At 36.5% G+C, this 27,145-nt stretch overlaps 1 protein-coding gene across 8 annotated transcripts in view; it reads right to left on the bottom strand.

Moving 5' to 3' along the window:
- Positions 1 to 27,145, bottom strand: part of LOC117408454 (protocadherin Fat 1) — a 77,220-nt gene that overhangs the window by 42,041 nt on the left and 8,034 nt on the right. For all 8 annotated transcript variants that reach the window (XR_009308379.1, XM_034013450.3, XM_034013449.3 and 5 more), the window contains exon 3: positions 12,082 to 12,396. Coding sequence is in view for 7 of the 8 variants with exons in the window: in XM_034013450.3 (XP_033869341.3) it covers positions 12,082 to 12,396 (315 nt within the window). In the remaining variant the exon portion in view is untranslated. The remainder of the gene's footprint in view (positions 1 to 12,081; positions 12,397 to 27,145) is intronic.

Raw genomic sequence — 27,145 nt, 5'->3', positions numbered from 1 at the left:
AACACTTTTAAACAGCGTGTCTAAAATAAACTGCATGTGTGAAAATAAATTGGACCGGACGCGCCCGTGACGCGCTGAATAAATTGACCGCAAAGGGTTAACCCTATAAGGTCTGTGGTCGTGTAAACCCGATCATACTGAAGTGTCATTTTGGGCACTTGACCGGGTAAACACGATAAAAATTTTTTTTTTTAAAAAACGCACTTAGTTTCTTTGACTTACAGGGCCACCATACTTTAAAGTACAGCTTATTAACGCATATCATTGGATAGGGAAGGGATTGAACATAACTGCCTGATTGATTGTTTATTTGTATGACCTCACTGAGATGGGCACTGCAATGAAACAATGTCTTGAAATTTGCCCAAACTTTTCAACAAAACTTTCAGTAAGTATTGTATGGTCCCTCAGGTCATAGAATAACCTGTTTTTATACATGTATCTCCAAGCAGAATACATAATTAAATACGTAGGTGTAAGATGACCACTGAAACCTTTGATCCTGAACCCAGCATCCTTGACAGACGTGCAAATCGTTTTGAAAATTGGTGCTAAACTGTTGTGAAAGTTTAGCACCAGAGAGCCTCTAGTGCTAAATTATTAAATACCACCCTAAATCAAGCCCCCCTTACAACTTTGCACAAGACACAAAACCCAATTTTGGGGAGTACCATACCATTTCTGCTGGTACTGATGTGAGAACCTAATGATAAAAGTTATGAAAAAACCTGAGTATAAAGTATTTGTTGGTATGGGATAAAATGGACGCCTACAGCAAGCCCATTTATCCCTTTACAAAACAAATTGAATCTTTGAGTTTAAAAATGTGAAGTATGTACTTTTTTATTTTTTATGATAGCTGCTAATTGCATGTTGCCTTTGCTGCAGTCTGAGCCTTTTTGGCCTGGTCACCATTGTAATGAGAACACACATCAGCTTCATGCAGGCTCCAATACACCAGAAGCCGATAAAGCAGCTTGCTGAAATGTGCACAAATACACCACAAGCCGATAAAAGCGGCTTGCAAGCATCATGTGTTGCCAGGGCGATAGAACCTTTCTGTAAAGCTTAACATCAACAGCCAGAGAGGGAATGTGTCATTGCAAACTGACAAAAAATTGATTTTTTAAAACTTTTATTTTTTTATTTATTTTTTAAATTATGATTGCAGGCGTTTTTTTTTGTTTTTTTTGTGTTTCTGAGACAAGTTGAGGCGTGATTAAAGAAGATTTGACAGGTACGAAAATGTACACAGTGAGTTATAAGGGTTCATATTGATAGTGAATTTACAATAATAAATGTTAGCCTTGGAACTAACTAGTGAAAAGTCAAGCATCGAGTTGTAGATTTCAGGTCAAGCTCAGAGGAAGAGCGACAGTAAGCATTCTGACTTTTTCAACGAAATGACTGGTTGTAGAAATATTCCTGCATGTGTCTCTGAATCATCTGATGCTCTGTCATTTTTTAAAATATTTTGTGGGGTGACGATACTTGGGAAACCTTAGTGATAAATATGAACAGGAATGCCAATCAATTTATCAGAAAGCCTAATAAAGCTATTAGCAAGACGTGGACCCCTACTGACTTGTCAGAAATTAAAGCTTTTTTGAGAATTAGGCTGTCAATAGGTCATACAGGTCGTCAAAGCAATTTCTATTTGCCACTCCAGGTTACCGAATGATAATTAATAGAAATCGGTTTGCAGCATAAACAAGCTGTACAAGGTTCTGCCACCGATGAACAAGCTGATAACAACTTTTCAGCATCACTATGTGCCTAAACGGGAGCTGTCAATTGATTAGGAAATGATTCCAGCAAAAAAAAAAAAACATTCAGGTTCAAACAGTATATGAAAGGTAAGCAGGGGTGTGGAATTCATCTCGCCCGACGCCTTGGACAACAAGATTTGTGTAAAAAAGAATTAAATTAAAAAAATGTTTTACAGCTGGCAACCGACAGAGAATATAGCAAAAAAGAATCCATGTTTCAGTATTTCGTATCTTATGAATCAGACACTTTTTTTTTAATAAGCTACATAGTTACGCATCATCATTTCACTAACTTTTAAAAAACAAGGCTCTATGGTACCCACGTCCTTTATGCATGCATGGTTTTTCGGAACTCAGGTTTGTAGCTGTCTGCATCTCTGACACAGGCACCCACCACGGTTTATTATTATTATTTATTAATATTATTTATTTATTTATTATAATTTTTTTTTTTTTTAAATCATTCAGGTAATACAGCAGCGTTGCATGAGGTGCAAGCTTCAAAATGTTGCCAGGCTTCTTGTAGTTCGCAGACTGAAGGACTGAACATTATACAGAATTGTGCCCCTTTCACCTGACCTCCTACGTACAGTTGCTTGCAGAAATCTATTTCAAGCTTGCTTGCTGACTGCTTCTCAAGCATAAACAACTGTTTAAAAACCTGATAGGTAGGGCTGTATTCTTTCACTATAAAAAATATATATATTTCACGGTCTAAAAACAGGTATTTCAAGATATTTCATTATTAACCCTTTGCGGTCCTATGTCGGACCTGGTCCGACGTTGCAATTATTCCTATCCGGTCCAATGTCGGACCCTGTCCGACATCATCAAAAAACCGTAAAAAACAGGTTTCTAGTCGTTTTTTCTCCGGAAAAAGCTGTCTCTCATGAAAAGGGCGCATCTCATGAATAGTCATACTTGCCCCTGGCATCAGATAACGGCGGCCATAAGGAAACAAGCTGGCTGTCACTGAATCAGCGCACAGAGAATATCACGGACATTTGCAGAGCTTTTTTGAGATGTTATAGTAATAAAATAATGACTTGGATTGCATTATTGAGCAGTTTGGTGATAAAACGAGTGATCAGGAGATGATTGATCTGTATGTATGACTATTATTATTATTATTATTATTACACTATGTAACACAATTTTTGTTCCTGGGTAGTAAGTGTTATTTCCTAATTGCTTATGCCTCAAAAGTGTAGAAAATGGCTATTATTCCCCACAAACTATGCTTTTGTGACCAGGACAGTGATATTTTGAAATTTACCTATTTCCAATGAGAAAACAGGCGAATTTGTGTCTTTTCGTTCACATAAAGTCAGAAAAAACAACATATGAATCCAAATTAACATGTATTTATACTAAAGTAATACAAAAATGACTACAAAAGATTTAGAAGTGAGTAGTTTTTCGAGATTTACGATTATACTGTAAATCACTTTCACGAATCAGCCCCCAAATGTAGTCTCCCATCATGTTCTCGTTATACTGCCCTTGGTAGCAGCGTTCAAAGTCCAGTATATCCTGGTGGAAGCGCTCGCCTTGCTGCTCCAAGTACGCTCCCATGTTCTTGAATTTATCAAGATGAGCATCAAGGATATGGACTTTGAGGGACATCCTACAACCCATTGTGCCGTAGTTCTTCACCAGAGTCTCAACCAGCTCCACATAGTTTTCGGCCTTGTGATTGCCCAGGAAGCCCCGAACCACTGCGACAAAGCTGTTCCAAGCCGCTTTCTCTTTACTAGTGAGCTTCTTGGGGAATTCATTGCACTCCAGGATCTTCTTTATCTGTGGTCCGACGAAGACACCAGCTTTGACAGCTTAGGGAAGAAGTCTTGAAGGTACTTGAAGGCTGTCGACTCCTTATCTAGAGCTCTGACAAATTGTTTCATAAGGCCCAATTTGATGTGCAGTGGTGGCATCAGCACCTTCCGGGGGTCCACCAGTGGCTCCCACTTGATGTTGTTCCTCCCCACAGAGAACTCGGTCCGCTGTGGCCAGTCCCGCCTGTGGTAGTGCGCCTTCGTGTCCCTGCTGTCCCAAAGGCAAAGATAGCAGGGAAACTTGGTAAAACCGCCTTGGAGACCCATCAGGAATGCTACCATTTTGAAGTCTCCTATGACCTTGATGCCATCTCAGAAAAATGCAGATATGCATCCACTTAGGCAGCTGGAACTAAACTGAACTGGTGGGCTTAAGGCCCCTGTATTTATATTACTGGAAAGTTCTAGAAAGTTCTAGAAGTTACTCCAAGTTTACTCAGCACTGAATCTATCTGGAATGTTCTGGAAAATAGGTAAATTTCAAAATATCACTGTCCTGGTCACAAACGCAAAGTTTGTGGGGAATAATAGCCATTTTCTATACTTTTGAGGCATAAGCAATTAGGAAATAACACTTACTACCCAGGAACAAAAAAAAAAAAAAAATGTGTTACACAGTGTTATTATTTATTTCTTAGCATATGTGAAAGCTATAGCGAACGAAAGGGTGGGGCTGGGCTGGAGATGCCTAGTGAGTGCTTTGTTGATATGCAGGGCCTTTTAAACCCGTTTGACTGTGGAAAAAAATACTTTTAAACAGCCCGTCTAAAATTAACTGCACGTGTGAAAATAAATTGGACCTGACGCGCCTGACACGCACTTAATAAATGGACTGCAAAGGGTTAAACATAATATTTGTTAAAGTAGAAACAAATAGCGGTGTCACTTTTTTTCTAGATACACATTATACATTTAAAATTTATACAAATTAAGCAAGCAATTGTGTTGCCAGTGCATTTCATCTCGGAAAGCGCTAGCCTGGGGTATAAAGGCAGGTCGCATTTACTGGCATCAATATACAGAAAAAGGAGTATCATTTTAATTTAATTGATGGCCTATCTAACATTGAGAAGCCTAGTAAGGAAAAATATTTTGCATTCCGTTTTATAGGGCACGGTATTCTGGCATTTTATCTGTCTATATTTCTACTCCAAACTGGTGCTCCCATAGATATAAAAAATGTAACACAAGATGTGGTGTTCTCTTCAGCAAAGCATTTTATACCATGCCCTATAATAACTTCTTGCCCACTTCAGTAATGTTAAACAGGTGCGATGGATCTCAAGCAAAGCAAGGGCCTTGGATGTCATGCAAAAAAAAAAAAAAAACCTGTAGGTTGTAGTTTTGCATTTGGATCAGGTTAGCACTGGCAGTGATGAGTATGCAGCTAATGCAAGGAAGTTCCTCTCTGAGGAAGACACCAGGGTCAATTTCATCAATACACTCTACAGTCTAAAGCCAGTATCCCATCTTTCAGAATTATTTCAGTCTGATGACCTACTATTACTACATGTACAACCTGCAGTGCAGCGGTGTGCCTTGAGGTTAGTAGAAATGAATAATGACCCAGGTGTACAAATGCAGCAGTTTCTTAAGTTGTACCACCCAGTGCAAAGGAAGGCTGGGAGATGAAGTTGTCTGGTTCTTGTCCCCCAGCAGCCAGCTTAACAAGTGACAGACTTAATGGCAAAATAGTCAAATACATTGATGAAAGGTTTTCCAACTTCAACTGCATGCCAGATCAGGGATTCCAGGTTTTTGACTACACATTGGCCAGAAAGTAGAGAGGAGCTCAACTCATATGACAAATCTGACATTTAACAAATCCTAGTCCATTTTGATGTCCTTTTCACCAAAGAGAAGGCAGCAATTGTGGAGGAGTTATGTGGACTTAAAGCACATATGAAAAGCTTCATGCACAACAGCGTGCCAGTTCTGTCTGCATAGTCTACCTTGCTGTCAACAAAGAGCCCCACTCTGAGCAACATCTTGAAGCTGGTGGAGGTGATGTTTACATTTAGTGTGTCAACAAATGAGACAGAACGTGCGTTTTCCTCTATGAATGTTATCAAAAACCCCTTAAGAACACGGCTTAAAATCTGGACATTTTGCAAGATTTGATGATTTTTAAGACTGAGGGGCCTGAATTTGAGGAGTACGGCCCCAGCAGAGATACTGAATATTGGCTTACTTCTGATTGTACTAAGCATGTGAGGGGGTCATATAAAAGAGACTTAAGACAACAAGTAGATTTTTCTAGCATTTTGGTCCTTAGACAACAATTTATTTATTTAATTCCACACCCCTGGATAAGCATGTGAAGTTTAGGATCAAATCTTTTCAGCTTTAAGAATCAAGCACAGGGTATGTTTTAAATTTTGAGATCTACACTGGGACAGAGAAGATTTTTGTCTTGTGGGAAAAACTGGGGGCATAGTTTTACATCTGACTGAACTCTTTTTTGGCAAGTTTTACCACCACCTGAAAAAAACTAGATTTTTGCATGTGCAGTCTGTTAAATTTTATAAATTTTAGGCCCATGCAGCAAAAACCATCCCTGACACTTAAATCCCAACTTAAACTGGATCGATGATTTCTAGAAGACAACCCCCCCTGTTCATGTTTTTTTTAAACTTGTACCAAGATTAAGAGAGTCTTAACTGGATACCCAAATGCTGTGGGACATGGAATCAAGGCATACGAGACTAGACGCCCACAGGGAAAAGTACTTAAACACAAACAGGAAAGGTCTTTTATCTTCAAAACTAAATTATACCATTAGTGGGCATTTTGTTGTTAAATCGAAAATCTTATAAATATTTTAAAAGGGCTAAGCAAGCATGGTTGAAGGTATTTAAACATGTTTATTCAGTGACTAAACAAAGCAGCTATGTATTATTGAGGTTGGCCTAAATTGCCGGAAACTTCAGGAAGTTGTTGGAGGCCGTATCTATTTCCTATTTGACTTTCCCTGCTCTCTGCGGGGTCTTTGAAAAACTGTTATGAAATGTTTTGAACAGTAAAGGTGTTGTTGATAAGTGATACGAGAATGGGGAGTGGATGATTTGATGTTAAACCCACAGGCTATAAACACTGTATGGTCCTTTATGTTGCTCAAGGGATTAGTAATGCATATAAAAACATGAGAGGAATCCATCCTCATAAGAATTTAATAGAGATTTCAATTACTATTGAATCTCCCAGCTTGATCTCAACTTTCAAATTACAGTAATGTTTCAAATATAGAACCTTGAGTATAATGCTCAGTGAGTATAAAGTATAGGACTAAGTAGACTTGGGTTATATTTCTTGTATAATAATCACCTTTTGTACTACACACACATCTTTAAACTACACTATCAAACACAATCTAATGTGATACAATACTAATTACACTGTGCACACATGCTTAGCCAGTTAAACAGTTTTAAGTTATGCTGTATCAGAAGCAGGAAGAATACATTAAATACCCCCAATACTGTAGGTAACGCATGGCTTGTTTCTTCTGAACAAAATCATATGTTATAATGGCATTCTTTTTGGTTGGGAGTTAACACATAGAAGTTAAAGAGTAAGTAGTGGGTTTCCAAAAACTATAGCGTTATACGTCCCCATGCGTTTAAAAAACATACCTGTAATGTTTCTTTTCATTGTTACCATCCTAACAACTTTTTACACTTATAACTCTAAACTCTGTTTCAAAGCTCTTTTCAAAATAACTGCTGTAGTGCACTGGGGTTTGAGATCTGTCCTCTAAATCACTGATCTGTCCTCTAAATCACTTAATATAAAAAAAAAACACACATGCTCTGGCTTTTCTGTTTCGTACCACATTATGGATCGTTGTTGCTGTGTTACCTGTTTGACAATGTGAGCAATAATCCTTGCAGTATCAGTGACTAGAGCGGCCATTTAAAAATATTTACATCAAAGGTTTGTAGCCTAACTCGCATTTGAAAAGTCATTGGGCCAGTACTTAATTGTGGACAAATTTCCCCCAGTATATATTTACTATGGAGAGGATATTGCAAGTTGCAAGATTCAGGCAATTTACTTCAAATTATACATGAACATTGTGTTAATTTGTATTATTCTTTTATTTGGATATTCCATACATTTTCCAAATGATGATGAAACATCTTATTAAAACTGAAAATAAGAAAGACTTTCTTTGGTGATACGTGTAAAAAAAAATCACAACTTGGAAATTGGTATCAACATCACACCTACTATCATGTCATGAACCGAAAAGGAAAATCCCAGGAGAGTACATTAAAAATAGGTAAACATAAAACCCAGCATCACACAAACCTAAATGGTGATTGAAGCATGAGAGAGATGTCAAACAGAGTTAGATGTCTTGCTTTATTTAGTAAGCATTGTATGCTACCAGCTGTAAATATGCACTGTAAATATGCATTTATACAATACAACTTATTTTTATACAGCGCTTTTCATGTAAGCATCCCAGGGTTCTTTACAATAAAATAAAAAGGAAGCCAACGGCCTAGCAGTCCAGCTCAAAAATAAGCTAACTGATTTAAAGTTGATTTAAAAAATAATAACAAATAATAAAATAAATAAAAAAAAAAATAAAAATGTAATTGTATGTAAAAATAATGTGATATCGTGTAAGTCGCCCTGGATAAGGGCATCTGCTAAAGAAATAATAATAATAATAATAATAATAATAATAATAATAATAATAATAATAAATGTTAACGGCGTCAGCATTCCTGGTATAATTTGGAATAAAGATCCAAAGGCAGGGAGCAGAACTACTGAAGGCCTTCGCCCCTCCTGATTTCAGCAGACTTCTCGGAGCAACCAGAAGACCAGCATTTGCTGATCTCAGGGTACGACTAGGGGCATAAGGTATCAACAGTTGTATGGTATTTTTTTGGGAACGGTGCCCAGCAGCAAAATGACTTGTTATACATACTTAAAACACTACCATGTTTGGTCCTATTCAGGGTGCAATTTGATTGGGGGGGTGATGACAACTTGGGTGCAGTTTAAAAATGTTTGTAAAAATAAGTGTGTGCTAAATTTGGCAGGGCTGGGAGGTTAGACTTCCCTACGTGACAAATTGAAACTTAATGTGCAGCAAGTGGCCAGGTGTTAATTGACTAATTGAGGGGTTGGAAAGCCAGTCCTTTGTTCTGTGCTTTGTTTAGAAGCTGAAAGCCTCACGACTGTGTGTCTGAACCAGGGTGAGTGAACCAAGAACGACCGCATGTATACCGGGGTTCTATAGCGTTTTAGGCCGGGATTCATTTAGGGGAATTTTAATCCCACCAAGGTAAATTTAGATTGTACAAGGAGAAGGTTCCTGGTGTAGGACCTCCCTTTTAGTGGGAGCAGCACCCGGCCTGAGCTTGGCCACCTTTTGTTTTATTAGCTGCTTTTCCCCTACTGTGTTTTGGTTTTGTATTTTTGTATCATGTACACTGTTTGTATATATCCTTCCGCACTAGTGCTACCATTGCAGGTACCCTAGTGGCGGCCACATATCACTGCAACTGTCTGTGTGATAATAAAACCAGGACACCTGAGTGGCGTTTCAACATCAAACCATCTGTGTCTCTCAGCAGATACCAACACCGTAGCAGAACACCCCTGTTACATTGTAATAAGAAAAATTAAACAGCTGCGCTATCGCTTTTGCTCTGCACACCTCATAATAATGTGTGTTCCACCAATAAAGTAGTTTGAACTGAGTTGTTGTGTATCAACAATTAATACACAAGCCTTACACAATCTTCTTAAAGCCAAAGGAATTAGTTACAGGAAGCCGCCTCAGAACAGCTACCTGTTGTTTCTGTTGGGATTGGGTAGGTTTAGCAGCAGTTATTTGGTAACAGAACATAAATATTACAGAGTGAATTGTCTTTTATTGCAAGTCAGGGGACTTTAAAATATGTATGTTCAGGGTTAGAAACTCACGCTCGCCCGAGGCAAATTAAATCTGATGAGGACTAGTTGATGTCTGTGTCTCAGTAGTCTTCTTGGAGAGTACTTAAAACAGATTTTCTAATGGGGTGTAGCAGTGGCGAATAAGAAAACACTTAGAAAACAGACACTCGGAACTGAAACCTCCCTTCATCTCTCCTGCAATGCCAACCCAATTCTGTTATTGCAGCATTTAAAAATATTAAAATCAATTTTTCAGCTTTCTTAAAGATCTGCATTTCCCTCGTTTTTCTTTTGTATTTGTAATGCTCTCATTAGTATCTAAACCTAGTTGATACAGCGTCCGTCAGTTGTAGCAGATTCTACTGTACTTGCTGAAGTGGTTTTCTTTTTTAAAATAAATAGCCACCTAGCTAACAATTTCATCCCGAGGGCTACAGTGAAACGTACCGTCTTTAATTGGGACTTTAGTGAAGACTACATGTGTACGCGAGTACATTCATTATTTTAGACAGTAATTCATAGCCAGACAGCATTTTTGTAAATAGCAACACATGTAATGTACAATAAAATAAACATTTTATTTGTGTCATCGGTGTCAATTTCAGGCGAAGCTTCATGGTCAGATGGTAACACAGATGAGAGAATTTTTTTCCTCTGTCACCCTGTCAGTTTCTCAGCACACAGTACAGACAGTAGTCACTCAGTAACGAGGTGCAAACAGGGATTGATTGAGCTGTATGAGCATTTATGAAGGTGCTTTGTTAAAAAAAAACAACAAAAAAAAAACAGTGTATTTTTTAGCAAGATAAAATCTAAGCCTATTTTTAGGGACCCCAGCTGTTGCTGTTGATTCCAACTTAGGCACTTCCCATAAGGACTAGCAAGTTTCAAAAGGTACTAGTCCTTTGGACTAGTAGCACAATATTGTTAGTTTCTAACCTTGATGTTCCATGCTCAATTATTCTTGAGGTGAAAATACACTTTCTACAGGAGTAAGTTATTAAGGAGGTTACATGCAATTAATTGTCCCGAGTGCTTTTTTTTTTTTTTTTTCTGGTTGATTATAAGCGTATGTTGTTATTGCCTTCTAGTTAGTTAGAGAATAATAATTTAATATTTTATTTATTTATTTATTTTACAAATAACTGCATTTTCATGGTGGCAAATGTTGGCACTTGACGTGATGTATCTTTACTATAGGCTTGCCTACCTTTTTGTAGTTAATGTATTTTATTCCTCCCAACTGGAAATTTCACACCCTAGTTTATATGGTTCACTGTAAACTAAAAAAGCTGTCAGTTCACAAAATTCGGATTTAGAAATGTACTGCCAACAGAATATTATATGTGGCAGTGTGAAAGTCCTGCCGGTGCACAGGTGTGGGGTATATTGGGTAGCAGGAAGGGGGTTAAATTCCTTCCTGTAAAAACATGTGGGAATGTGACTGGAGCCGTACATTGGATAAATGATTAAATAGGCTCTAGCCACAGGTGTATAAAAAGGGTGATCACGGGTGTTAGTTTAGATGGTGAAGGTACAGTGCAGTGCTGGATGGTTTGTTTTGTGAATTGTAAATAAATGCGCGTGAGCGCTTAAACTGCAGCATTCTGGTGTTCGAGTCTCAATGCCAACGCTACCCGGTCACAGACCCCAAAAAAGAATAAAAAACACACAATTAAGTAACAAGAAACCTCTACTTCTAAAATGAAATCGTTTCTAGAAAAGGAACAAGACCTTTCTTCTGCAAAACAGAGATAGCTATGTTAAAAGAAATGCCTCCCTTTTTGGCTTCAGCCTAATCTAAATACTGTGAGTTCCCTGTGTGTGGTTTGAATCACCTGAGCAGGAAATATCATTAAGAAAAACAGGGCAGCACGAAAGTATCATTTTTATTGCGCTATGCAAAGCCTCTGAAAATCGAGGACACACCTTAAATCAACTTAATCCACAACAGACAATAAAAAAGTTAGAATTATGTTACTTGAATCCTCTAAAGTTTGTGGACAACTATATTAGACTATATTAATTATGATTATCTGAAATCACTAAGGGACATATACAAATATCTCCTAGTACTGTGCCCAACATATGTACAAATAGCCAGTTCTGATTTTGATATTCAGTGAATCCCTACTAAATGTAAATCATAATTGGAAGAGGTTCTCCATATACAAGTGTGTCATGCATAATTCATGTGCATGATACATAAAGAAACTCATACTGTAAAGTTCAAGTTCCACTCAAAGATTACAGGGTTTCTTATCCTTCAACAAACAGTGAAAGGCATGTCATAATAAATACTTGTACGTTCCAGTAAACCATTAAATAGGAAAAAAAAAAATAATAACATTTTGTTCATGCTGTAAAATGCTAAACATGTAGTCTTTATGGAAGGTTTTTTTAGTAAAATCTATTACAGTTGACAAAATATGCATTTATTCTGTAGGAACTTACAATCAGAGATAAGTGCACTGCATTATTCTAGCAAAATGTCAAAAGCCATTAAAAATGTATGTATGCTAAAAATATATTTTAAAAAAATAGTAATATAGAGAGCTTACCAGTTTTGGGATTTATATTAAAAAATCCCTGCGGGTTTCCACTTGTAATCTTATAGGTTAGTTTGTCACTGGATCTTGTGTCTGGGTCATAAGCTTCAATCTGGATGACAGGCGTATCCTTAGGGGAGTTCTCCATAACTTCTGGGTAATAGACAGGCTCTGATGTCTGTGGGGCATTATCATTAACATCCTGAACCTCTATGTAAACCTCAATGAAAGAAAAGAGAGGAACAACCCCTTGATCTGAGGCATAAACTGTCAGCCAATAGTTGGAAGTAGTCTCATGATCCAAAAGCTCTTCTGTTCTTATGATACCTGCAAAAAGAAAAAAAAAAATCATGTTTTAACGGTATTACAACATTAGCAAACCTAATAATCTTGCATTACTACTTTAATACATATTGTTTAATATTTGAGTTGCTATACTATGGCTCAAACACATGTTATAGTGGTTAAAACTTAAGCCCACAAAAAAGTGTTATGGATACAGTTGTATTACACAGCACAACACAGGGCAGTTAAATGATTGTTTCTATGAAAATAAGGTATATAAAAGCACAACTAGATCCTACAATTAAATAAGACATCACAGCTGTTGCAAAGTCTTCTCAATTTTGCAAGAAGACTTGCCAGAGACCCTTAAAGGGAGAAGGGGTCTTTTTTATATTAATATAAGCCATTAAAATGTTTTTTTTTTTGGAGTGTATAAACAAACAAAACAATCCTCATCATTGCTGCATTTATTTTCTCAGAGAGATGTCTTTCTTCAAAAACAGATTCATTTAAAAAGGAACCAAATTAAGCAAACTCAGTTGGTGTTGAGATCCCCAAAAAGACACAGTGTACCGAAGGCATATAATTAACACAGCAAGTTTCCATGAACAAATAGTTGCTCTTCTTTAAAAGAGTGCCTGTCAACAGAGTAACAACCAAGCTAAAAAAAATAATGTTATAACCTGTAACTGAAATATATATAACAGCACAATGGCATATACTTCCATTTAAGATATTGCATATTGAATGTATATTAAATTTGGCAATTAAAACAAATTATAAATCAAAGACAGTCAAAAGAGGGCTATGTTTTGTAATATCCAGTGTCCTCTATATTCGCTTTTCATACTGCTGTGAGACTACTTGGAATGTGGGTCAATAGGTATTTAGTCTGTAGCAATCTATGAAACAAATAAATTAAATAGATTACACCATTGCACGTAAACATTGTAAATTCAACATACAATTAAACAGTACAAAAGTAGAGAGCCACTCATTAAAATTCAGTTTGGAAATTATTACACCACAGTTTAGGTAAAAAAATATTCTTAGACATCAAACCATAAAGTTGCACACTGCTATACATTTAAACCCAGACATGCCTCTTAACTTTGTAAAACAGCCAGACGACTTTGAACTAGTGCCGTTAACTTCTGTCAGTAGTCTCTGCATTCCACAACCTCTCCTGGCCTCCTGCTTACATAAACTTTCTCATCAACTTTTTTCCAATAAGCAAAATAGCTCAAATTCCAATGCTACTGGCAGTCTGAAAACTGAGTTCCTAAATTATTATTATTTTTTTATTATTATTTTAATTCTCTCACTTGTCAACCACAGAGAACTCTAGTACATAAACCACGTCTAAAATAAATTACAATTTTAAGTAGGTTACCACTGGTTAATCTATAGGGTAGTGCATACACTAGACATCGTTTTAAGGATACTATTTTATTTCCGCGAACAAAAGCTTTTCTCCTCTCAGATTATTTTGTATGGTTCATATTATTCTTCCACAAGAAATGATAAGGTCTGAGGATGTTAACACAGGTTAATCCATATTGAAAAATCTCACTCTACCATGAAGTAAATGCAGTATTGTATGAAATTTACAGGATGAAATGTATTTAGGAAATGCTACATAAACTGCAAGGGTGTGCAATTTTTTAAAAAAAATGTTTGTCCAAGGGACAACATGCTAGAATAATCTACTTGTCCTTACTCTAACTGCCTTCTCCCCATCTCTCACAAAACACACACAAAAAAGAATAGGGCACAGTATAAAATGCTTTGCGGGAGAGAAGGATACATATTGTGTCAATTAGAGCCCCCCGGAGTTATATTTTTATATCTATGGAAGCCCTGTTTGGCCTAGAAATATATTGTCAGATGAAATGCCAGAATACCATGCCCTATAAAACGGAATGCAAAATATTTCTCTTCACTAGGCTTCCGAATGATAACTAGGACATCAATTAAATTAAAATGATATTTTTTTTTCTGTATATTGATATCAGTAAATCGGACCTGTCTTTCTACAACAGGTTAACCACTAGGCTAGTGTTTTTCCACACCTCGGCCTAAAAAAATAAATAAATAAATAAATAAATAAATAAATAAATAAATAAATAAATAAAATGCATAATTTCTATACATTTAAATCTATAATGTTTATCATAATATCTATGGTAAATGCGTCATTTTGCAAACACGGCGCAAAGGTACTGCAATTACTCAGACTCAGAGTTTTTATAAAAATTAGTAACATTACACTACGTAAACTTGTAACTTATTTAAAAAGCGTCCGATTCATAAGATGCGAAAAACAAACATGGATTCTTTTTTGCTATATTCTGTCAGTTCTTGGCTTTTATGTGTGTGTGTGTTTGTTGCTGTGTGTGTGACTGAGGGTTTGTGGATTAAAGGGATATCTATATTATTATTATTATTATTACTTATTTCTTAGCAGACGCCCTTACCCAGGGCAAGTATATAGTTTGTCTGAGGTTTAGAGGTACCCATTTTTAAACGTTTGTGTGTGTGTGCTAGACTTCTGCAATTCACAGTTTTCCGAAACTTGTGTGACTCTCTAGAACTCTACCCGGAGGATTTTTCTAGCAACAGAACTAACTTATTGAAATACAAAAGCATTTGTCCAACGGGCAAAGTATAGCAATAAAACTTGCTGTCCCTCCAACAAACCTTGTTGTCCCGGGTGTCGGGCAGTATGAATTCCACACCCCTGAACAGTCATTTGAACTACATCTAACAGCAGTTGTTTGCATTGGCTCATTTTATTCCACTAAATCATTTTTATCAACTTGCAACAGGAAGATGATAAGGTGGGTTTTCACTGCCAACCATCACTTGCAGAGTGTGGGTGGCGAGCTGTTCAAGCATGTTTCAACAAGTTTCACTGCGTCATACAAGGCATTTAGTGGGTTCGTCAGATTAGGAAGCTATAACATTTTGGGATAATACAAAATCTAAAATCTTAATGCCTGGTTATTTTATTTATTTATTTATTTTTAAAGTAGTAAAAGGCAGCAAAACCAGTTGAATAGAGGGGGTGGGTGTAATGGCATTCTTCTCTCTCCACTCATGATTCTTTTTTTGTTAACATGCTTCTCCTTCCTCAAAAGACATACCTGCCCCTTAAGTGACTGCCAGCATTCTTCCAACTGATTTTAAATTAATAGAATCAATTTCTGCTAAAGAAAACAAACATTTACCATAAATGTACATTTTTTGAGTAATCAAGTTTTTGAGTACTCTGATTCACCCCTTGTGAACAGGGCGACACAAATAAAACATGCCTGATGGAACTGGTGCAGAGTTTAGCCCATTACTTCCAGTACAAGAAATCTTTTGAGACATGCCCAGACAGCTCCTATTGTCATCCAGCTGAATGTTATTTTAACAGCTTCAGTGTATGTCTGTCAGCTAGGCTGTTACACATGTCAAAATCTCAGTTTTAATGTTGTGCTATTATTCAAAAGCACCTATCCTTTGGGATTTCGCACTAGCATTTAGCGATGTGCGAACCGGTTCCTTTGATACCAGGTACCTGGTTCCTGCTTTGGAACCAACAAACCGGGTAGAAAATATCAAGGATCCGGTTCCAGTGAGTACAATTATGTTTTTATTAAACCGATTATTAAAATGATCAAATACTTTACATTTGTCAAAAATTACATTTGATAACTAACTAGACTATATATTTGCATTTTGTTGTCCTTGTTTTGGACTACTGACTGATCGTGGCTGGGATTAGTTTAGTTTGACTTTGCTCTCTGATTGTTGTGGTCTTTCTTATGTTGATGTAGAACTGTAGGACCAGTGCTTATTTATATGTATATAAAATGACACCCTCCCCACTTCTGCTCACACACACTGACAGACGGACGTGTTTATTATTTAAATAGTTTGGGAACCGGAACTGAATACCCAGTTCCAAAGATACCCGGCTCAAACTTGATTCCAAAAATCTCTTCAAATGCACATCATTATTATTATTTTATTTATTTATTATTAATTTATAAAGGCCAGCAGCCACTTTTTTCACTTTAAAAATATATAAAATGGTAAACGACAAATTTTAAAAAAGGAGTTTACAAGAATCTATCAATAATTCCTTCTTTTAGAAATGCGCTTTAAGTTGAAAAATGTGTAATGCTCCAAAAGTAACAACATTTCCCTGCGCCTACATTTTTCAGCCTTGGTCTTCAGACCGGTGACTTGCAGAAAGTTAATATTTAAACTAACGACCAAAGAAACACAGCAGCATTCCAACAAGTAAGGCAGTAACCCTGCAAGTAAAAGGATTTAATGGTCTGGGAAAACAACACATTTTAACTGTGGAAAGTGTGCTTTGCATTTCGCACCCCACGATAAACTTTAAACATTCCTAGTCTGGTTGCTCAGGCAACAGTTCTAAAGCAAAGTCCATTTTGAGTCATGTGTTTTGAGGGCACTTAAAAGAAGTCACACTTCTGGCTTGAGCTCTGAATATAAAGAGAACTTTGGCTGGGCGGATACTTTGGTACTATCAATCTCCCCGGAAGCAAGCAAGGCCAGTCTGCACATACCAACCTTATCTAGCATCACTATGAATCAGCCTACCGCTCTCATTCACAACAGGAAGGGCACTGTAAGGGCATTAGCATTTAATGAGGAAAACCTAATCTGTAAAACTTTGTTGCTACATGTCAAAGCATTTTATTGGCCTTCACAAATAACCCTTTGTAATCACAGCCTCTTTATGATATATTAATAAAAATGCAATGCCTCTCTGTGGAATCATTACAGCTTTATAACTTAACTTTCATAAAGTTTCATTTTATTGCTCACATAGACAGACATAAAAGTTGTACTTTCAGTAAAAATAAAAATATATAAATCTAACTGCTCCTACCTTTTATTACTTTCATAAATGTCCAGACTCTAGAGCTTTGCAGCCAGTGCATTAGCAGTCCCAAATATTTCATTAATAATAATATCATTCTTGAATATAGCTGCGCACCATTGTAAAAGTGTCCACATGCCGGACGTGATGCGATTTGTCCTGCGAAAAAATTGTACTTTTGCTGCGACACTACTTTTCACACCAGTGGTGACAGGCGTGCCCGATGTGATAGGCGACTCTCTGATTGTATCATGAGCTGGAAGAAAATTACAGCTAATAAAAATGTAGAATACAGAATAGCTTTTCAGAATACAGTGCTACCCCGTTATTATGCGGTTGTCGGGGTCCATAATTAGGAGTCAGTGTTATTTGTGTTTTGCCTTGTAACAAATATTGGCATTTTTGTTCCCGAAATGATTTACAATGCCCACAAGACAAATTAATATTGTAGCGTACCATGGAAAATGAAGGAAGGCGACACACACAATTTGCAGGGACTCGAATCCACTGTCTATTGGGACAATTATTCCCGGCCTGGGCCAGACCAAAAACAACAAACAGTCTGGCACTCTCAGGGCTTGAATTTCATTTTGTGTGCTGGAGGGATTTCCCCCCTAAGCTGCAGCCAATGGGGGGGGGGGGGGGGATTCCAAAATTTTAGGGGGGATGGCAAAAGAAAAGGTACTTTTGCATATAACATTTTTTTTATATATATTATAACTGCATCATCATTCACACTGGTGTTGCTTTAAAATAAGCTGCTTTCAGGAGACCTAACAGCTGTTCATCACTGTAAGACAGAGCACTCTCCATTGCCTGATGTGAAGTTTTTCCTGCAGCAGAAGAAAAAGGTGCTTTACTTTTTAACCAGCGTTCCATTTTTTTTTTTTTAAACTCTTTACACTCAGCCCTATTTCCGCCTGTTTTTCACTGTTTCCATTTATTTATGTTTAACTACTGGATAGTTTGTACTGCATGCATGTAACATAGCAAATGAAAGGCCGCAAAATTTCTTTTAATATTATGTAACAGGATCAGGCTTACTATATGTGGTAGAGATGAGAACACATGTAAAAACAAAAACAAAAAAAATAAAAATAGGTTTTACCAAAATAATCATGTTTGTTCACTGCTGAACTTCTAAGCTTTTCAACGATACCACCCCTTTCAGTCTAGCTGCTACAATGACAATAGACTCAAAACGAAACCTAAGCTGTGAACTCTGTCACATGATGATAGGCTTAACTTCAGGCGATCATAGTTCTGGCTAGGAGAACCGCATACAAACACTGAAAACGTCTTTGGAAAGCCCCAAGTCTGTTCTTTTAAACAAGCCAGGTAGGTGGCTTTTATGGTGCCTGATTAATATGTGCGTATCCTTCGGTTAGCTGGTGCCCCAAAATGAATTTAGAGTTAAAAGCAAAAGTCACTGCTTGCAAAACACCTAGATAGACTTAATATTGTCTTTTTACGTCTGTTTACTTACTGCAGTGTACTGAGTTTCTATAATCCTTAATGATAGTGGCCGAGAATCACATACGAGAGAATAAAGTCTTGCGGCACTTAAAATAGCACTACTTTTATTTATTTATTTATTTTAACCAGAACGACTCAAAATGCAGCTCATAGTGCTTATGTCACTGACAACCACTTCCTTAGAGACTGTTGTAGCGTTTCAGGCATTCAAAATTGGGTGAAAAATATAGTAGCTTGATGTCAAATATCTCTGCAAGATTTTTCCACACTGAAAGTTGCATATATGCGGGAGCAACTTGGAAAATGTGCGATTCCCACACATTTAATAAACACCAATAAACTACATTCCCAGAGTACACTACGATTGAGCTATGAGAGTTTAGATCTGTGTATTTTTAATGTTTTATACTGTCAGCTAAAAATAAAAAAAAAACACACACACCTTTATTTTTAATAGTCAACCTTTAGGAATTTCTAGTGGCACACGTGCGCTTAAATTAAAATTTACATTTGCACAAGCAAATTTTTTGTTGCATATGTGACCAAATTAGTCATAGTGTAGAGCCCTGTTATGTTGTTTTGTTTCCGATTTAAGCTTAATGCAAAAGCTTGTTTTAATGTTGTCTTTATTACACCGGCCAGAGACCCACACTTACAACTGTACTGTCATATTTTCTTTATTATTATTATTATTATTATTATTATTATTATTATTATTTATTTCTTAGCAGATGCCCTTATCCAGGGCGACTTACAATTGTTACAAGATATCACATTATACATTATTTCACATTATACAGATATCACATTATACATTATTTCACATTATTTTTACATACAATTACCCATTTATACAGTTGGGTTTTTACTGGAGCAATCTAGGTAAAGTGCTCAAGGGTACAACAGCAGTGTCCCCCACTGGGGATTGAACCCACAACCCTCCGGTCAAGAGTCCAGAGCCCTAACCACTACTCCACACTGCTGCCCTTTAAATTCTCAAATTAATAAATCAAAACCCGGGTAGTACAAAGAGACCCAGGTCAGGTAATTTAATACCTGGGACAGGCAGCTAGAAACATTGACTGTTGATAACAATAGTGAAAGAGTGTGCCTCTAGTGCACCTTTAGACTATGGCCTTTAAATGCATAGGCAATCGAATGAGAGTGACTTGGCAGTTCTTGCCGCAGCACATGCTTGTTAACAAAGCAAGCCACCGATAGGCAGATTCCATCCAAGGCCCCTCCTTTCCTTTTAATCCATTATTCTGATTGACTGTGCCTTGTGTGTTCGTTGAAATTAAAACATAAAAGGAAAGACTACGATAACATCCCTCCATTAATTCTTCCCTTATGGCACTATATAAATAAAGTTCCAGCAGTACGCAGTAGTTTTTAGGTTTTCATGGGCGTTTTTATGAATCCTAAATTATATTCAAGCAGCATAAATAAATATACGCAGTAAAAGAGTACACCAAGAAAAACATGGGCTTTTAAAAGAACGGGCTCCAGATAACTTTTTCCAAATGGCAGAGCAATCAACCTTCAAAGTGAGCTGTAAATATTATCTTGTAATTTCCACATTCCTCCTAGCTACTCTTGCTTTCTGACCTCAAAGTCTGCCACAGAGCTGGATTAAAGAAAACACCACACAACACACAAAACACCAGGAAAACAGATGTATTTTGCCTTAAACCTAAAGATCCACAGCAAACTGTGTCTTCAATAACAGAATGAAAAGTTGTTTGCCAACTAAAAGCCACAGTGGTTTCTGGCACCAAGCATCATTATTTACTACCTTTTTAATGTTGTTGCCCAGAAAGCAAAATACAGCCTGAACATTAAAAAATAACGTCTGCGTCAAACAGATCCTGGATGTGACCCCACCCTCTCAGATTGATTTCTTGGTGGAAGGTAATTTGGAGACCACATGTGGTACTCACACCCTTATCTAAATTCCCTGTAAAGTGACTGCCCCAGGCATATATGTTTTCACCAGCTCCAGCTGTGCCCCTAACAATTGGGTTCAATGCATGACAATCCTATCATTCAGTCATAGTAAAAGGGTGGGGGTGTGGGGAAAGATTTAATGTTTGCACATCTATTTACTTGTTTCTAGTTCAATTTTCCCCATCATATTTTATTTAATTTTAACAACTTATCATAAAAACTCAATAAAAAGTTTAAATTTAAAAATGGTTCTATAGAAACTGCAGCATAAAGAAATATTTTTTATTAAAATTATGTAGTGTAAAAAAAAAAAAAAAAAAGTCAAGAAATGGTGCAGTGTGAAGAGAACCTAGACTATGTATCAATGTTTTCTTTGTGATCTTGTTGCTTCTGTTGTGTCTTTTGAATGGTCCGCCATTCACAAAAAAAAAAAAAATAACCAGCTGAAGTCACAATGGCTTGCTACCTATACAAAGAACAACAGATGGCACAGGAAAGAAAATGTTACAAGCATGCTCAACCTCTCATAATGAATTTTAAAACGATTAAATGAGAGCTTTCCCAAAGATTAATTAAGAATGTGCTGTTATCCACTGGGATACCTTGTCTGGTGTCATTTTTTTATAGCACTAATAAGAGACCAGCAGAGAATATTGAACCACACTCTGGCCTAAACCTGGTGTACTAAAAATGACACACATGAATAAAACTTGTCTACTGAACTGTAGTAATCATTTTTCAAAAAAACTACAAAGATGCATATAATCTCCTAATTGTAACCCAGCCTTCACAATTAAATACAGACTCGAGAAAATCTAGTTGGATTCTTAATCATTTGGGTGACCCAGTTAAATCTGTGGCACTTTGCAAATATTGCACCTTCTCTTAAGAGGTGGCACACAAACAACAAAGAAAACATTGTGTACTTCTTAAATTGTGACAAACTGGTTAACATCTCTGCCAAAGAATGTTCCAGTTGTGGGATGAACTGTGTGGCTCTGTCATCTACCAACATACATTCACAAATGCTCCTGTAATTTTAAAAGTACAACCAGTTTCCAAAAACAAAAATACAACCTTTCTAGCAAATTTGCCATTTATGTCCTCATTTTCAACTAGTTTAGCTTGCAGTCATGCAAGGCGCTGACAGATAATGCAAATGCAGTCACGCACACACACTTTTTAAAATATAAATCACTACTGAAAAAAGAAACATTGCCTACCTCACTGTGACACTACACGCAGAATGTCTCTACATTTGCTGTCAGAGACATTTTATAGTGAATGTTAAACACAACCACTTAAATCACAGTAGCTGCTGGTTCACCCTACAATTTCAGTACAAAAGCTGACCCTAAAGTGTTTTTTCTTAAGCTCTAGTTATTTAGATATTGAAATAAGGCACGACAATCCTAAACATTAAAAGCATATCAATTTCAAATTCCAAAAAACGCACAGTTGCAATGCACTGCAAAAGAATTTATTTCATTAAACAATAACTGCCATCAATTAGAACTTCAATTATTGCCCTCCCAAAATACTGCATTTATTTTAGGCTTTCTTCACAGGTGTTTCAACATGAGGAGAGGGACAGCTGAGAGTACATTTACTACACAAACACAAGGACAGCCCCAAGAGACTTCATGGTGTACATCACAAAAGAAAACCAAATGGAGGTAAACATTTATTTAGAGGTCTTACCCCGCCACCCCCATTTCAAAGCAGGGAAACTTCAATTTCCATTTTAAACCTGTGTCACTTCACAGTCTGTTCTCTCAAACAGTGGTTTGTTTCATTCAAGTTGTTCAGAGTAACAGTTACTGAAACCTCAGCTTCACAACGATTTGGTGAACCTCAGTCAGAAGCACAGATTCTTGAACCGTAAATCCTTGGCATGAAGTGCATTAAAAAAAAAAAAAAAATCAATATATTTGTATTGGACTAGTATCAACTGTACAGCTCTATTTATTATTGTTTTAAATGTATTATTGCTGACCATCATGCTGGTGCCTGCTGAAGGAAGCTGAAAGACTTTCAGATTTCAGGCATTTCCATGACAAGGAGATGCAATTTATTACATTAATAGAAGCCACTGCTTATCCATGGAATGGTCTCAGTTCAAACTGTATACCCACTATTAAAATATTGGCAGTCTGGTTGTAAAAACCTTAAGTGCATTATCTAGGACAACTCTTCATGGTGCATAATGATCTTGACTTTGTGGAAAGCCATGTACTTTTTTTTTTTAATTTATTTTTTTAAATCATCTCACCAGAGTAATGCTCATTTCTAAGCAATACAGCACAGGCTGGAAAATGTTTGGGTGACCATTCATTGCCCTATCTGGTTTGACCATCTCAGACCGCTCCATTTTTAATAAAGCATGTTGTTGTGACAGCTGGCCCATCTGCTGTAGTCATCAAGTAGATCCTGATGCAAAATGGGAGGAATTTACAGACTTTGCTCTTTCCTAAATTGTCACAATTTGCTTAACACGGGCTATTAAATCAGGATTAATTTAAGTCTCCTCCTTTCTTTTGACTTCTGTACCTTCTGATGACCCCCCTCTTGCTTACTTCAACCCTCCAGTCACGCGCCTTGTTTTTAAGTACTGCATTTCTCTTTTGTTAGAAAGCTAGTCATCTCTGTGTGTCATTAACTTCTAAACCTGCATATCATTCAGAACCATGCTGTCTTATCTCGCTTTTAAAGTACGTACCATCAATGTTGTCTGGTTTCTTATAGATCAAATGGTTACAACAGGGCCTTTGTCCTGGCTTGGCACCACTATTACATTTTGTCTGCTTACAAGTCACGTAGCAGAACCTCTTGACCCTCTTGTTTGAGGGTGCTAGCCCTAAGGATATCAGTGATGCCAACAGACTGCTTAGCACATGCTTAACATATTTCCCTTTAGCAACGTGAGAATCAAAGGCCATATTACTGTACAATGTTTGGGGGTTGTTTTTCTTTTAATGAAATAAAAATACATCTGTGCTCATCTAAACTAAAAGCACACTGAACAACATTGCATATTTTATGGGTGGACAGGTACCAACACTAGAAATCCTAAAATACAATTAACAAATCTGTTTTAAATGCAAATTTGTCCAGCTTGTTATAAGATCATAAAGACTTTACAGTAGTTCTTTTGACCTGAAGCAAACCGCAAAATGTCAACCTTTGTTCATACATAACTCTAAGGCGGCAACATCAGCTTACATATTCTGAAACCAGAGATGAACTACATGAAAGAAAATAATCAAATAAGGTTATGTAGAATTAAAGTGCCACATTCTCTTAAAATGCAGAGTAAAACCCTTTTTGTGGTAAACCATCATTCGTGGCCAAGTCTCCTGAAGCATAATTCTGTAGTTAGCAACACACACAGCATACATATGGGATGTAATCTGACACAAATAAAATGTGAAGTTTTCTCATTAAGTCTTTGAAGCAAAAAAAATAATAATTAAAATAAGCAATCCTGAAGCAAATAAAAAAAAAAAACACTGTTTAAAGTTTTAAATCTCTCTCTCTCTCTCTCTATGCCTTTATTTTACAGCAAGACGTTACAATATGTAACACGTTAAAGTGCAAAAATATCCCAGGAGTAAAGAATACCTTGTATAGGCCTTACATTACCCAGTGAATTAACTACAAAACAAAGTATGCCAAATAGCAGTTCAAGTTAAATGTTTAGTTTATTCACGAAATAAAAAAAAAGTAAAAAAAAAAAATTTACTTTTTTTTTAGGGCTGCTGCAACCAAGTGTACATTTTGACCTTCGATGGTTTGGAACACATTACCGAAGGAAGTTTTGAAACTTCAATAGTACTTATTTGCATAATCTACTGGTGATGTCACCATTGCTACTTGTTTATAGTTGATTGAAAATCCTATTATTTTACGAGTAATCCATATAAATGGAATAAAATATTCACATGTAGTTTAAAAATACATTATATAGAACTGTTTTTATAATTTAAATAAAAATAAATGTTGTTTATTTACACGTAATTTCAAGATGTTTGCGATATATACAGTAAGCTTGCATTGCACAACTGCAGCGGACGTAGGCAAAACAAAGCTTTATTTAACAGTCACCATTCCAAGCAGGTCATCAGTCACATTTTACTACCATTAAAAATATGAATACTAATAAGAATAATAATATGAATTTACGCTTGTCAAGTGACCCAGGAGATTGGTTATAACTCCATGATACGAGTCGCTTGCACAGTTTGCATTCAACTTTTTTTGGGGGCATTTAACAAAAAAATCCCAAACACCAGAGGGGTTTTTGAGACATTTCTTTCAATAAAGCTTGCGCTATATAATGCTTTACTGTCGAGATGGAGAATGGAGAATTTAAAGGTATGCTTCTGGATAACACAAGCTGGATTGGGGAGGGACAGACGGTGCTCAGTTTTTTAAATTAAAATTATTTGTGTTATCGTATATTTTGTATGTTTCAAATATATTCTAGCACAGCACTTCTCTTACACTGTCTTGTACACTAGATATTCAGTACATATTTTACTGAAGCACTAAAACCGCTATAGGTACCGCCCCAGTGCTTTGGATACTATCCCCTGCTCCATACACGGCAGTGGCGCCATACAGAGCTGCTACGTATAACGATTTGGTAGCGGATTTTTATACAACAACTTTTGCTTATGTAATATGCATTATACAAATCAAAAGATCAAATTTTGCATGTGAGTGACATTTAAATACAGCACAGTGATTATAGTATTCATATATTGTCAAACAGTTTCTGTAAAGAGAAAAAAAAAAAAAAAAAAAAGTGTGTCAATGGCGTCTGATTAAACGTTTAATAATATGCTTGACGTATAACCGGTCACGCGACAAATGTCAAATGCATTATTTTTTATGCATTAATTTTAGTCATTTATCATCAGTAGTGTGTCGCATATTAGACTTCTGTAGTGCCACAGTAAGGGTGGATATTATAAAAAGGAAGGGGTTTGGCAATTGCCTCCAAATAGCTTTTCTAATTGGTGCAACAGAAAGATTGACACTGGGGTGGGTTTTATTCTTGGTCGATCTGGCGCTTCATTGGTGCACTGTGTGTGTGTTTATGCCTGTAGTAGGTATGGTATGGTACCAATTCCATGGCGGAGTAATAACGTTAATAACACGCGTTTTTTTCTGAGTTTGTTCTATATTTAAAATGGCATCTCCAAACAAAGGAAGCCACATTTGGAAGTACTTTGAGGAACAAGAAAACCGTGGTATGTAAATATTATGCCAAACAAAATTGCCGTACCACAAAAACGCAAGTTCAATGCTTCACAGTTTGAAATGAAAACATTCAGAATTATTGTGGGTGGAGTTAACTGATGGCAATAAAAAGCAAACATCCATAACAACATTTGCTATAGATTTGACCGAACAGGGTGTGATCACATTGTCCCCTATGAGGACAGTGCGTGTTAATCATGAATGCAGCAGTTTTTTAAAATCGATGTACGATAGGGTGGGCAACAATATGAAAATTGTATATCGATTTCAATAATATTGAAGTCTTCCAAAATACAGTAAACTATAGTAACACAAAAGCAATATGAAACATATACATATAGACGTTAACAGATATTTACATAAGAAAAGCAATAACTTACTTTAACTTAGTATCTCAATATCCAAGGAGCAAAATAAGGTCTTGTTATATTGTTTTATATTCCATGCCATCATCGGCTACCTCAAAACCGAAATATTGTACTTCACTGTGCAGACTAGCCAATCCGGAAGTAATTTAATCTTCTCTAATGCACAACGCATCTAAATGTATTAAGTACTGTGTCATGCTGAATGTTGCATTATTTTGAGATGTGTTTTGATGTTTTAAAAGTATATCTAATTTATAATACCGAAAGTTCACATTTTAAAAATACATTACTAATAGTGTAAGTAATCAAATGGAAAAAACGCAATGAACCACTGACGCATATCTCAAAACAATCCCAATAGTGCTTAATGCAGCATGCAAACAGCGTTTGGTACCTTGTGAGCACATTCTGAATGGAATAAAAAAAAATGTATAATATATATATATATATATATATTAAATGGAAATGGAAAACAACTCACCGTTTTGGTTCTCATTTATTACATTCCACATAACAAAAAGTCACAACAAAAAATATATAATACAGTTCTCACCCGTTATAACGCGCCTCATTATATTGCGGAATCTGTTATAACACGTTAGGGTCGTGGCTCCCATTTGCTCCATAATGCCATTACAGTAGCCCTTTTATACTCGTTATAAGGCGGAACACAAATAGCACGGTCTTGTAACTATGGCTCCCCACTATAGCATTATAAAAGGGTGAGCACTGTACATACAATCTATATAAAAATCACTACACAACATTTCCAGCAAGGTGGGCACTGTTTAAGCAACGTATTTAATGTGCTTGCTGTTTTTCTGTCCCATGA

The sequence above is a fragment of the Acipenser ruthenus genome, chromosome 2, assembly GCF_902713425.1.
Source record: "Acipenser ruthenus chromosome 2, fAciRut3.2 maternal haplotype, whole genome shotgun sequence".
Taxonomy (NCBI): domain Eukaryota; kingdom Metazoa; phylum Chordata; class Actinopteri; order Acipenseriformes; family Acipenseridae; genus Acipenser; species Acipenser ruthenus.
This window is presented reverse-complemented; position numbering and strand designations above follow the sequence as displayed.